This window comes from Aspergillus costaricaensis (genome assembly GCF_003184835.1).
Source record: "Aspergillus costaricaensis CBS 115574 unplaced genomic scaffold BO79scaffold_2, whole genome shotgun sequence".
Classification (NCBI taxonomy): Eukaryota; Fungi; Ascomycota; class Eurotiomycetes; order Eurotiales; family Aspergillaceae; genus Aspergillus; species Aspergillus costaricensis.
Window position 1 is genome coordinate 1,444,049 of NW_020291802.1, and position 13,093 is coordinate 1,457,141.

At 48.5% G+C, this 13,093-nt stretch overlaps 6 protein-coding genes across 6 annotated transcripts; 2 read left to right on the forward strand and 4 right to left on the reverse strand.

Annotated features, from left to right (window-relative positions):
- Positions 1–934: 934 nt before the first annotated feature.
- On the forward strand, positions 935–1,995 carry BO79DRAFT_268227 (high affinity zinc ion transporter; the record flags this gene model as incomplete). Its single annotated transcript, XM_025687105.1, has 1 exon — positions 935–1,995. The coding sequence occupies one exon, from the start codon at positions 935–937 to the stop codon at positions 1,985–1,987; it is 1,053 nt and encodes a 350-aa protein (XP_025544649.1). The 3' UTR covers positions 1,988–1,995.
- Positions 1,996–2,812: 817 nt separating this feature from the next.
- On the reverse strand, positions 2,813–3,539 carry BO79DRAFT_186567 (uncharacterized protein). The gene is made up of 3 exons (XM_025680479.1): positions 3,353–3,539; positions 3,241–3,303; positions 2,813–3,185 (listed from the first exon to the last, which is right to left on the reverse strand). Exons 1-3 carry the CDS (start codon positions 3,513–3,515, stop codon positions 2,848–2,850), a joined length of 564 nt encoding a protein of 187 aa, XP_025544650.1. The 5' UTR covers positions 3,516–3,539; the 3' UTR covers positions 2,813–2,847.
- A 792-nt stretch (positions 3,540–4,331) lies between these two features.
- On the reverse strand, positions 4,332–7,333 carry BO79DRAFT_234717 (NAD(P)-binding protein; the record flags this gene model as incomplete). The annotated part of the gene is made up of 2 exons (XM_025684403.1): positions 6,391–7,333; positions 4,332–5,382 (listed from the first exon to the last, which is right to left on the reverse strand). The coding sequence occupies exons 1-2, from the start codon at positions 7,323–7,325 to the stop codon at positions 4,332–4,334; spliced, it is 1,986 nt and encodes a 661-aa protein (XP_025544651.1). The 5' UTR covers positions 7,326–7,333.
- A 775-nt stretch (positions 7,334–8,108) lies between these two features.
- Positions 8,109–8,626, reverse strand: BO79DRAFT_224274 (uncharacterized protein; the record flags this gene model as incomplete). Its single annotated transcript, XM_025683657.1, has 3 exons — positions 8,109–8,230; positions 8,290–8,432; positions 8,535–8,626. The coding sequence occupies 3 exons, from the start codon at positions 8,624–8,626 to the stop codon at positions 8,109–8,111; spliced, it is 357 nt and encodes a 118-aa protein (XP_025544652.1).
- An 864-nt stretch (positions 8,627–9,490) lies between these two features.
- On the reverse strand, positions 9,491–11,172 carry BO79DRAFT_268238 (uncharacterized protein; the record flags this gene model as incomplete). Its single annotated transcript, XM_025687106.1, has 2 exons — positions 9,491–9,993; positions 10,077–11,172. The coding sequence occupies 2 exons, from the start codon at positions 11,170–11,172 to the stop codon at positions 9,491–9,493; spliced, it is 1,599 nt and encodes a 532-aa protein (XP_025544653.1).
- Positions 11,173–12,052: 880 nt separating this feature from the next.
- On the forward strand, positions 12,053–12,818 carry BO79DRAFT_213410 (uncharacterized protein; the record flags this gene model as incomplete). The annotated part of the gene is made up of 3 exons (XM_025683206.1): positions 12,053–12,417; positions 12,654–12,694; positions 12,769–12,818. 3 exons carry the CDS (start codon positions 12,053–12,055, stop codon positions 12,816–12,818), a joined length of 456 nt encoding a protein of 151 aa, XP_025544654.1.
- Between the last annotated feature and the right edge of the window lie 275 nt (positions 12,819–13,093).

Below are 13,093 nucleotides of genomic sequence, written 5' to 3' on the forward strand. Positions count from 1 at the left end.
AGAAGAAAATGACCAAATCTTTATTCATGCGTCTATTATCCATCTAAGACAACCCTAGATAGGAGCCATGCGATTGGACTAAGATGGTGGACTGGTGTGAGTACCTGCTTGGTCGTCGAGAAGTGAGCAAATAACTCACAGCGCCTGTCGGGGGACATCCGATAACTATCACGCTGAATCTGGGTTTGGGCAGCAGGGGCACACCAACCAGGCTATGCATGTAGGAGAGAGAGGGGGCGGATAATGGATCGGGCCAACCGGTGGCATGCGCGACGAGGGAAGCGGTACCTTAGTGGAGGTCTAAACCATGCTAAAACCAGGCCAGACCCGGTTGGGGTGGGCTGGGCTTAATCTCTTCCGCCGACCATCTTCCTCGCTTCCTCCCCACCCGTATCCACGGCACCTGTCTGACAGCCCATCACCATCACCCTCATCATTATTACCAACGTCCTTCCTCCGCTGACTTTCCACCAAGGTCCTACCTGCTACAAATCCCTCTCCTGATTTTGGCTGCAGCGTGAATTGAAGAATGGTGGTGTGATGGTGACAATCTGATGATGGCCATACTCGATTGTCTCATGAAGAAGATACCCCTGCTCATGGAGCGATATTCTTGCATGAAGATGATGCAGAACGTGGGAGTCGACAATTGTAATTCACTCAATCATTGGCTAACACTCGCAAAAGCAATAGTCAGATAAGTTAAATGAATAAACGAGTCAGAGGCAGGCTACCTTGTTAGTGTCGGGGACCGGGCCTGTCCACGCTCTCAAGGTCCTCACAAGGTCCTCACCTGGAAAATCTCTGCCACGCACTTCCATTATATAAGACCGTGACGCAACGATGGCCAAACTGAGGAAATGATCAGAGCCGTCAATTCTATTCTCTCATCTTTCCAATTATCTGAGTGACATACAATCTCAATATTCTCAAAATGTCGTTCAATCCTAATGATGTTGACCTCGACACGGCCGACCCAACGGAGATCATCTGCTATCTCAACAAGTCAGAAAATGACTACAACGGTCAGCTGGGCGCCCGCATTTCGGCTATTTTCGTGATCTTTGCCGTTTCAACTGCAGTGACCTTCTTCCCCGTCGTCGCCAAGCGCGTCCCCAGGCTGCATATCCCACTCTACGTCTACCTCTTCGCTCGTTACTTCGGTGCTGGTGTTATTATTGCAACAGCTTTTATCCATCTTCTGGACCCCGCATACTCTGAAATCGGCCCGCAGTCATGTGTCGGAATGACTGGTAACTGGGCGGATTATTCCTGGTGCCCTGCGATCGTCTTGACCTCGCTCATGTGCATCTTCCTCCTTGACTTTGGTGCCGAGCGCTATGTCGAAGTCAAGTATGGCGTCTGCAGAGAGGACCCCGAGCCAATCATGACCAGTGCGGTGGATAACTCGACTGTGGACAAGGCATCGCCCGGAAACTCTAGGAAGAGCGAGGCTGATGTGGAGGAGTTGTCCACCACTGACACACTGATCGAAAGGTCCTTCAAGCAACAGATTGCCGCCTTTCTCATTCTCGAGTTCGGTGTCATCTTCCACTCCGTCATTATTGGTCTGAACCTGGGAGTCACCGGCGACGAATTTGCGACGCTTTACCCGGTCCTGGTCTTCCACCAGTCCTTCGAGGGTCTGGGTATCGGAGCTCGTATGTCCGCCATCCCCTTCCGCAAGGGCAGTTGGCTGCCGTGGATCCTTTGCAGCTTGTACGGATTGACCACGCCCATCTCGATCGCTATTGGCCTTGGTGTCAGAACAACCTACAACTCTGGCTCGTACACTGCCAACGTGGTCTCCGGTGTTTTGGATGCCATTTCTGCCGGTATCCTAATCTACACCGGTCTGGTTGAGCTTTTGGCCAGAGATTTCCTCTTCGACCCTCACCGCTCCCAAGACAACAAGAGACTGGCATTCATGGTTGTCACCATGCTCTGGGGTGCTGGTATCATGGCCCTTCTCGGAAAGTGGGCTTAAGGTCTGACGGAGGTGCTGTCGTGAAATCGTGTGTGTCGCTTCTGTTAAGATTCTGCCGCTGGTTCTGATATCCGTTGCTCATGCAACCTTCTTCTTGCTCATATTGCACCCATTTGCTGTTAGAAATACCCTTGCATTCTATTCCAAAATTCTTTGTCATGTGCACATATGTACGGACGATAATAATTAGCTAGGACGAAAGTGCTCAGACTGATAATGATTTATTTTCCCTCTGTCAACATAAACCTGCCCATTTACGTACTCTTCCATGAACTAAAGTGGCTTTCATCTCCTCGATAATCTTATACTTATGAGATAGGCTTCTAAGAATCAACAACCAAAACCTCGAGCTGGTCCAAGAGCAAAGACCCCTCTGTCCACTACATTGTCTGACTCAGATCTAATTCGAGGGAAGATGTACCGTCGAGAAGCACGTGCCACCTTAACTGTCTTCCAATCCTGCTAGTACTCGTCGCCTACTCAGTACCAACCAAGCTACAGATATGCAGAGACTTTATCGAGGCGCGTCCCCTTCTCCAGAAGACATTGAACTATGCACATATCGAACAGATATGATCCCACTGACGCTGATTAAAGGCATACCCTTGTGCGACAAACTCCCTCGAGGGACTCCTACAGACAACGACAGCAGCAACATGTCTTCCACCATCAATCAATCAAACCAAGTTAGTTTATTTCGATCGCAACAACGCCTCGATTGTTCTTGATTCCATAGACTCATCACGTCCGCATTAACTAACTACTTTCTTCACACCAGGGCGCTTGCTATCACCCACCCTCTCCCGAAATCCCTTCGTGAACATCCCCACCAACCCCCTCCCCAGCTCCTCAACAACAGCCTAACTAGAAGGCGCCGTATCCTTAACAGTGGGATAATAATACCCACTCTCATCCAAGCTCGACGTATCCCAGTACACCTGATAAACATCGGTGACATTAGTCTCCTTGAGACGGAACACATCGCTCAACTCGCCAGACGACTCCTCCCACATGAGATAAGAGCCATAGAAGAGGAAGCCATCAGTGGCGGCATCAGAAGGCGTATCGATGCCGTTGCCGGTGAAACCAACAGGCAGGATCTCGTCAGCCGTGGGACGGATATAGAACAGGGTGTCGGAGTCGAGGGTGACACCGTCGGTGGTGGCAGTGGTAATTAGTTCGGTGTCAGTGATGACGACTACAGCATGGTTAGTGAGACTGCTCTGTGCATGTGGTTTGGAAGGAATGCTGACAGGTGACGTCGGTGGTGACGGATCCATAGGGCCAGAGAGATGAGTCACCGGCGTAGGCGAGTCCTGGTGATGTCAGCGTGATTTCGGGGATTGAGTTGAGATGACTTTGTACCATCGGAATAGAAGAACTTGAGACCTGAAGCAGCGACACCCCAGGCATACAGACTGAAGGAACCGCTGGGGTTGCGCTTCTCGAGGTTGGATTCGATCTCTGCAGACGGAGCGGCAAGAGCACCAGCGGCCAGGGCCAAGGCGGAGAGGACGGAGGACTTCATGGTGAGCAAGATTAATTTCTTGAGTAATGTTAACTAGTGAGAAAGCTAGATACTTTCATGACGAGAGAACAGTCCCGCTTTATATCCTCAGTTCCTCAGGGAGGGAACTATCTTCAGCCAAATGCATAAGTCCCACCATGCAACATGATTGCCTAAGCTTAAGTTCCTCAGGGATTTGGGGTCCAAAAACAAACCAATGACAGACTGAAAACTCTTATTCTGGTATTTCTAACCTCGTATAGACTATGGGCATACGTATGCAGACCAACTGTATGCGGGATAGTGGCGACTAGCGCTGGGACTCCCGGCTTGGCCTGAAGAGCCTTCGGAGGGACATGGACTGAGATATATACGCTTAGGTCTTATTCACGCCTTGAAGATGTCATGCGGCTGATTATTTTACAGACGCTCACTCATTGGTTCTTCGTTCGTAAATCTGCTAACTACACTGGCTGGTGTGGGAGAATTGTGCGATTTGCGGATGAAGCTTTACGAAACAAGACCGATAGCTTCACCCCACTACAGCTCTCTTCGAATTTGCGATGAGGCGAAAAGTGGAGATTCTAACAAATATGCCCACTTATAAATTCTTATCTAATCCGTGCGAACCAAGTTTGACGGTGGGCCAGAGATCTAGATAGCTGCTCAACATCGGAAATCCCGAGATTCTGCAGACATTTCAAATATTGCTATACTGCAAGCAAATAGAGCTTTCTCTTATTCCATACATCTAACACACTGTTCAAATACCACAATGACATTATTCATAAAGTGCTATTCAAAAGTCTATATCTATCACCTATCTATAATGTCACCCTACTCAGGAACCCCCCTCAAACTCACCACCGTATCCCTCACACTCTCCCTCAACCCACGATAAACCAACCCCAAATCACCCACCGACGCCGAATTATCAAACCCATACTTCGGCCCACCCTCCGGATACTCCCCATCCCTCAACGCCTCCTCACCCACAGGCAACCCCTCCTTGATCTCAGGAAACTCCTCCCCCAAAACCTCCACAATCTCCCTATTACAAAACCCTCCCGCCGTCAAAAAATACCTCTTCCCATCCGTCACCTCCCCCTTCTCCAACGCCACCGCATGCGCCATCGCCGCATCCCTCACATCCACCCAAAACGCACTCCCCGTCGCGGGACACCTCTCCTTAAACTTCCCCGCCACGAAATCCCTAATCCTCGTATTCGACGTATTCACCTCCCCCAGATTCCTCAACGACCCAGGCACAACCGGCCCAAATATCAACGACGGATTCATCACCGTCAGCCCAAAGCTCGGCTTCTCCCGCTCCATAAACCCCCACGCTTCCCGTTCCGCCAGCGCCTTACTCGTCCGATACCCCGCCTGCCCCTGCGCATTCGCAGGACTAACCGCTTCTTCCCAGGTAACGGTATTCCAATCCTTCTCGGAGTACTTGCTCCCCGCGGGTTTATTGGGATTCCACATCGCCGCGAACGACGACGTAATCACCACTTTTTTCACCGTAGGTGCGTACTTTTGCACGGAGCTTAATATACCAATGGTGCCGTTAACGGCGGGATCCAACATGTCTTTCTTGATATTGTCGATGCTGTAGTGGAATGGACTCGCCGTGTGGATCACACCGGTGAGTGGGGGATCGTTGACCACGGCGGAGTCGAATGCCGAGAGGAGGGAAATGTCCGGGACGATTTTAATTATAAGTCGGTGAGGTGGGATGTCAGGACGGATGGATTGTACCTGTGAGGCTTTTTCAGCGCTCCGCACGGTCGTGATTATGTTGTGGCCCCGGGAGAGGAGGATGTCGATTAGGGTGCTGGCGAGGAAGCCGGTGCCGCCGGTGATGAGGATTTGGGACATTTTCTTTCTATTCTTCTCTTTGTTGGTAGTAGTAGTTTGATTGATTGGTTGGTTGGGTGATTGGAGAACGAGAATTGATATTTTAGATGTAAAATGGAAGATGGAATGGGCCGAGATGAGTATTTATACTATGTCAGTCAGTGGTCTGAAAGTAAGCAAAGTAGGTAGTAGTTGATAACACCGACACTTATCACCGCATACCTCCGCTCCGATCGGGAGGAGATTAGCGGGTGGGTCGGGGTTTATGCTAAGCTCCGTGTACTTACTGCCTACCCGTTGTACCTGTCCGTATCCGTGTCCGGTTTATATTACTAAGGCTGTGTAACTTTGTAGATCGGACTAGATGCTTATGTTAATCAGCGGCGCGGAAATGAAATCCTTCGCGTGGTCTCTGCACTGCTGATAGGTGTTTGTGGCGGAAGGACATCGGATTTAGGGGTTTACTGAAGTAGTACCTTAGTATTTATCAAAGCGAGGACTGGTTGGGCTGTTTGAGGGGTTCGGGTTCGGATTCGGAAGGGTTACTGTTGTGAGACTACTTACTAGGGTCTTAGTCTTAGTTTCTTTGTAAGATGGATGACATCATACTCAGTCTAGATTCGGATTGGGGGGTAATGCTTGTCAGCTTGGTATTTGGTTCAGGTACGGAGTACTACTACTACTACTACTACTACTTTGTGAAAGTGTTGTTTTGTTGATGAGGATGAGAAAGAATGTTTCTGGTTGGGTGTAGGTCGTCGTGTACTGAGAGGTTCTTCTAGATGTCAGCTGTGCATGAATGATGACTACCCTGTATAGATGTTTGTATTTAATGAATGTACATCGTAGATACCTCTGTACTTTGCACAAGTACAAAATAATTATCGAATCGCATCCCTGGCTCGGATGACGGCCCGACCCGAGTTCATGGATCATAGAGCTTTTATAGCCATCAGGCAGGGTCTCAGGTAGAATATATGAGATGTGAGTAGTAAGTAGTCATGAAAAGTCATGCACATGGTAAGGTATCAATCACCTCCTAATAGCCCTCGCAACCCCCATCTCAAACCTCGTTCTATTAATCTTCGTCAACACCCTCCCCATCCACTCACACCATTGCACAATCCTCTCATGCACCTCATCACTCCCAAACCTCTCTTCGACCGTTTCCACAAACCGACTCTCCATCCACTGCCAAACAAACGCCCTCCTCGACACCAACTCCACATCCCACCATCTCTGCACCCCGCCCTCCTTCCACTTCGGCTGCTCTCCCACCAGAATAAAAACCGGTCCCATGATCGAAAACAACTCCATAATTTCCTCCACAAGCGCCTCATCCTCGAGCCAGATAACCTCCTCACTCACGACCACTAACGGCAACGAAAAAACCACCCTCGCTGCCTTGCCATTCATATCGGGCTGTTCCAGACGGTCTCCTGCCCCGAGGATCAAATCCACAATGTTGTCGGGAACGAGGTAGAGCCAGTCGCTGTCGATATCGAATGGGCGGGAGAAGGGGGGTATATATTCGCTACTGTTATTATCATTGTACGTTTGAGCCTGGATTTGTTGTTGTTCGTTAAGGCGGTTCGTCCGTGGAGCTGATATCCGCTGCGCCCATTTCTGTGCAATGGCTCGCGATTCGCTGTTCACGTGCAGTAAAGGGGTATGGATCTGTACGTGGTCCAGAAGGCTCATGTCGAATACTATCTCGTAGTTGCCATTGGGATCGTTGATTTGGCCTGGCTCTCCGGTGTAGGGTATGGGCTTGGTCACCCAGCAACCTTTTCTGTGGGGGAGTAAGGCTGAAGGAGGGTGTGTGGGTTCGGGAAGGGCAGATTGCCAAATTTGGTGGCGGAGTTCGGCGGGGAGGAAGGGGAAGAGTGGGAATGTTTTTGCTGTGTTGGCTGTTGTTTGATTTCTTCTTGAGGTGTTCGGGGTGGGGTCTGCTGAAGTGGGATTGTTCATGATGTTTTGTGGATTGGGTTCTTGTTGTATGTGTAGAAGTGGCGTCGATCAATTCTCAAATGGACTTTCAGACTGTGGAGAGGTGACTTGGAGACAATAAGCAGGGGAAAGCTGTCAAGGCTGACTGATGGGCTACCTTTGTTAGTTAAGGAAGACTGCGCCACGCCCCTCGCATGTGACTACCCGGTCGCAAGACTGTCCGTCGATAATCTTCAAGATGGAATTGACAGGTAGGAAAGTTAACTTGTAGTCGCTGTAATAACTTCGTTCAGCCTATTTGGTGATTGATGTTAACATGACGAGGTACTTGACATCCTTAATGGCTTCTTTTAGGGAGGAGGAACGTACGCAACCGTTGTAAGTGTGCACCGGTGAACCCAACTGACCGAAGTTCCAACTCAAGCACTCGCTACGTTTTCTTTATCGGGAAAATGTTTCAAAAATAGAAAGAGCCATGAAGTGATTAACACAAAGATCTCGGATTTACTAAGCACCGAGCTCGTGAGCGACGTGATCAGAAGGGTATGTAAAATTGATGAAATGGCCCGGATCAGGGACAACAGCGCTAAAGGATTCAAGAACCAGCTCAGGGCAATGCAGATCATAACAGCGTGATTGAATAGAAACAAATAGCACAATGCGACTTGCACGTTTCACATCTCAGATGTGCGTGAGGGAATCTATGCATAAACAAAGGAAATCAACAGCCGGCTAGAGAAAGATTAGGGTCGCGAGGAGACATCAGGAAGAAGCAAAAGAGTGAAAGAGCTAACACAGCATTGGCTATACTGTGGGATCAACATGCACGCCCAAGCATAGGTCAATGAATGATGTTGAATAGTGAGGGTATAGATCAGGCTGGCATAGAACCGAAGGTAAAGGGAACTTGTAGTCGCTTTTTGCTACTGTACAACCAGGCCTATTAGCCATGCAATGTAGTCAATATTCAAGGTCAAGATCGTACCTTGGAAGTTCGTTCTTGCTTCGCGCAGTGCACTCATGGCACTGAACAGATGTCTTTCTGCCTCTTCTATGTGCGAGTGGATAACTGTGACGTCATAGGCATTTCGATAGTTTGCAAGAACATGAATTCTCGCCTTGGCCGAGCTACATTGTACCAGATGCATTAGCATTATTGCAAGTAAGATGGCCATGATCGCGACTTGTGTCGCGATAGCCACACATGCAGAGTGAGATGGTGAGGAATACCTAAGAGCAGCCTCCCCCCATTCGATCGCCAACTGTATCGACTTCACATGCTGATCAGGAGTGGCCTCCATTGTCAACAACGGCTCGTTCATGTAGATGGCCTTTCTCTGAATAAAGATCTTGTCGAGGTATTTGTAGTGCTCATAAGCGTCGGTGAGCTCCCCCGACCACGGATTTTGTTTGCGATAGGTCTTAGGATCTATAGTGTCGAACCATTGACGGAGCAAGGCGATCGTGTTATGATTATCGCGAATTTCATATTTCATATGTCGTAGAGTCCACGGACAGGACCAAGGAACGTATGAATAGCGCCTGGTATGTTGGCCCCAAAGTGACCCCGCACACAATTTTGACCTCACAATCGGCCGTTTGGCGATGTGATGCATGTGATGTGGCGGTGAGGGGAGATTCGCTTGATAGAGGGGTAGTTATCTCTGGAATTGATACGGGCTATGAAAGGTGTGGATGGGTAGAGAGTGTAGTTATGGTAAATGGGTGCGGTCCCGCGCAGCTGGTAATAGTGGTGTGAATGAGGAAAAAAATGTGGACCGAGCAAGTACCTCGCTCGGTGTTATAAAGGGAGCTCTCAGCTTGTTGCTCCCTGGCGTCTACAGGGGGGGGGGTTACCCCGCATCTTCGGTGTTGCTTATGTCACCGCAGTATGTGCCGGGGAACGTCAGCCGACCAAAGTCAATCATTCCACTGTTCTGCACTATGCCCAGATGAGTCAATTCCTAGCAGTCATCTAGGAGACTATAGTATGGAATACACTATAGGCCTTAAATTGGTCGAAGAATCAAGGATTTATTATTCTACATATAAGGTGCAAATGTAATTTGAAGCAATGACGGGTCTCGTGCTTCCGTTGGGTGTTACTCCCGCCCGCTGATCGACAATCAGGCACAATAGAGCTCAAAGATAAAAGTGGCAGTGAACATGGGTGCATGCAGATACTCCTATCGAGCGAAGTTTCTATCGTTGTATTCCCTTGGGTCCTCACCCAATGATAACCGTAACCTTTTACGCCACCTCCTTGCCAACACTTCCTTCGCACCGGTGCGTTCCAGCCGCGCTGCATCCCACATAACGTAGCCCCATTCTGCAATATACGACACACCCTCACCTCCCAGCATATTACTGTAAGTTTCTCCCCATAGTATTGTCCACGCCAGTGGCGGGTACTCTCCGTCCGAGTTGTTGACAATATCACCTCGAAAGGGCAATGGATCTCTCAGCTCCTCTCTCTTGTCCTCGGCCGACGGGTAATCGAGGCGGCGATTGTGTCTTGTGTCAATACCGAGAGCCCCGCCGTAATTACCCAGAAATTCGGCCCATAATATAACCAAGTTATTCTCCATAATGCGGTCTACCTCCATATGGTCCTGAATCTCATACAAGATCTTGTGTAGGAATCCGAGACCTCGTGTAAGTACTCCCCTAAAGTAGCAGTCATCGTAAGCTGTCATCAAATTAGTTTCCTCCCGAATATTCTGTGTGTCACAAATCAAACCATCAAAGTCTTGCAACGAGGGGATTACTGACAGCGAATATGGAGTGCACCAACCGGGGTCCATGGTCTTCCTTGGCGGTCAAACCTGGGATTGTCTTCATGAAAGTCCCACTCGATAGACTTAATGATTTCCGTACATTTCCCTTCTGCAAAAAGATTGATGCTCCATAACTCCTCCAATTCCCAGGGGTGATAGAGACTCTCAAGAAACTGGCATATTTTGCGAGTTTTTACAAACAGGTAGTCCTGACCGCCGTCACTAACATGGTTTTGGTGAGGGCCAAGGCCAAACAGATTGCAGCAAATCTGGAAGCGATAAAGAGCGCGGATGATCCTGAATTCCTCAGACTCACTTAGAGGCTCATCGACCTTGGTATGTGACGCTTCCGGCTCCTTTGCCAAATTGCTCAGTGCCCACTCAGCATAGTGTTTTGCAAAAGGCTTTATCACATCAAAATGGAAGGCCATCATGTCCTTGGCATCTTCTCTAGTGAGATATTCTGTTAAATTAGAGAACTTGGACGACGAGCGCCGCTCCTTGAGAGACTGGCAAAATTGAAGGATATTGTCGGAGGTGCGTGCTTCAGAAAAGGCTAGTGAGCCAGTCTCATGGACAACAGATGCTTCGAAGATCAGGCTACCCAGGGTATTCTCCAGGCAGCCAAAGAGAAGAAGCCCGCAATCGACAAGGTACTGTTCATGGTAGATGGATGACGCTTCAACCAAAGCTTTGAGCTCTTTGTATCCCAGCAAGGAGAGAATCTGGAATCGAATCTCAGCTGGGAGGGCCTCAAGGTGTGTATGTGAGTGCGAATAGCAAGTGTCATGTGTGGGTAGGCATTTGGATAGTTCCGATAGACTTGAGTCATCTGGAAGTACGCTTCCAGACAAGTCCGACGGTTTCGAACCATGTGTCAGTTTGCTTTCGGAAAAGTCCGAGAGTTTCGAGTCATCTGCTAGTATGCTTTCAGACAGGTCTGAGGGGTTTGAGTGATCTGATGGTAGGCTTTCAGATTTATCTGAAAGGTTCCAGTCGTCTGTATTCGAAGCTTCGAGTACGGCTGTGTTGATAGCCGGGGTTTGGTGGATGACTTTGTCGGTGACGATGGTCTCCATGATCGAAGCCATAGTGGCAAGAGTGTGCAAGGGAAAAAGAAGATTAGAAGTTGATGGGCGCTCTTCAGTCCTCTGGGTCATTTCCAGGAAATAGTCTGAGAATGAAGTAAGGATGGGATCCTTGATCTTTATGCTCTCGCTTGATGACAAGCGCCACGGATGATGCGTAGATATGCCTGATTTATCGGTAAATGCCAGGAGCAGCTGGAAAGGCCCTACCAACACTTTACAACGAGGGGCTGAAATGAGTGAAAATTCATAGAGGGGTCCAGTTCTCAGTAGCTATGAGTCAGTAGCTCTTTCCGGTTTTGATACTATTCAATTCACTGTAAGTGCCATGTATTATACTACTAGTTCGGGTCCTATCCCCAGAAATCGCGGCTGAAAGCAAAACGCGTATGGAATATCGATTATTTCGTGGGAAAATCCATGGCACAGAGAGCAGTGAGCTATATAGTTCACTTGTCGATGCTCATATTCTGGAGTGACTGCCGGGCGCTGCCGCAGAATAACACAGATATTTGAAGATTCTTAAACACTACGCACTACGCACTACTGAGTATTGAGATGGAATATCAAGATTGTATCAGTCGAAATCGGTATATGCCTTATGTTCTCCGGTGTTTCCAATTCATCCAGGACATGGCCTGGGCTCCTAATTTTTCCAACTACAAAAAGTCGAAGTGATTTCTCATTTCAATTCACTTTTAGACTTTGGCTTCACTCTTTTGTTTATTCACATACTGTTTCGAAATTTCCATAGAACATTTGCTGTCATCCCACCTGTCTTCTTTCCTGAACAATCCAAATACTTGCTAGCAAAATTTATGCAAATCCTATTCTACTTACTAGCATCGAAAAGGAACTACTGCCATTGTTGAAGAGAGCCATAATGACCTATTCCGATATCTCGCTCTCAGATCCGGATTCCGAGCCTGAGGTTCCTCGACCTCTGGACCCGCTCCATATCATGATTCGGGAGATGTTGTATGAGGTGCGGGAAAATGAATCCACAATCTCGGCCCTAGAAACATGGGTTCAGACTGTGGACCCAGAAGCATACAGAAAGGATCCTTGGCCTCAGGACCTTGTAGACGCCCATGCCCAGTACAAGGCTTTGGTCGCGGGGATTGATCCGAAGAGGGGGGCTTACAACAATTCTGTTCATAACAGCCTACAAGAGAAGCTGCGCTACACACCAAAAGCCCAACTAGAACGCCTGAGGATCGCCTATGAATGGGGCCAAGCGGCGCTCCGGTACGATTACACTTCCTTTCTTGCAATCTCGAACATCCCTTGACCCTACCTATTGACTTTGAGTGTCAACTCGTCATCGTGTTCTTATATGAGAAGATTACATCTAGCTAATCAGCCTCTCTTCTAAACGGAGCAGCTGAGGCTCGACTTCATGTCCTTTTGACATATCAAACTGCGTACGAAAATAAGAAGGCCATAGAAGGTCATATCAAGCAAGCGAAGGCCAATCTAGATAGTGCCAGGAATGCCGTCATTGCGGCAGGCGAGGAATATCGAAGTAAGTATGAGAATAGTGCTACAATAGAAAAATAGTGGAAGACATCTGAGTGGCTAATCCTATGGTTTCGATAGGCTATTGGAAAGCTATGCCCAAAGAAGAACTACCCTTCAAGGAGGAATAGACCATATCTAGACCCAGCAACTGTAGTTGTCGTCTGCCTACGGTCACAGATACACAAGATGAGAAGACTTTGTTTGCTGGCAAATGGGGATGGACAAAGCGTGTTCAGTGGGATCATACTTCGGGAATTCTCAGCAAACATTAATTTGGGGCTAATGGACGTTGCCACTTCCCGAGACTAGTAAAACTGGGCAGTGTCTTATGCCCACAGACCATAGTCTTGGTTGTGGTTATGAAGGATTGTGTTTTGCTAGAGGTCGATTGAACCCTTTAATA

Bases quoted from the DNA above. Each gene is read 5' to 3' on its own strand.
- BO79DRAFT_186567 (XM_025680479.1), bottom strand. From the start codon at position 3,515: ATGAAGTCCTCCGTCCTCTCCGCCTTGGCCCTGGCCGCTGGTGCTCTT. The intron at 3,304-3,352 runs GTACAAAGTCAT...TGACATCACCAG, and splicing joins CAAGTTCTTCTATTCCGATG to GACTCGCCTACGCCGGTGAC. The intron at 3,186-3,240 runs GTCAGCATTCCT...ACCATGCTGTAG, and splicing joins CGTCACCACCGACGTCACCT to TCGTCATCACTGACACCGAA.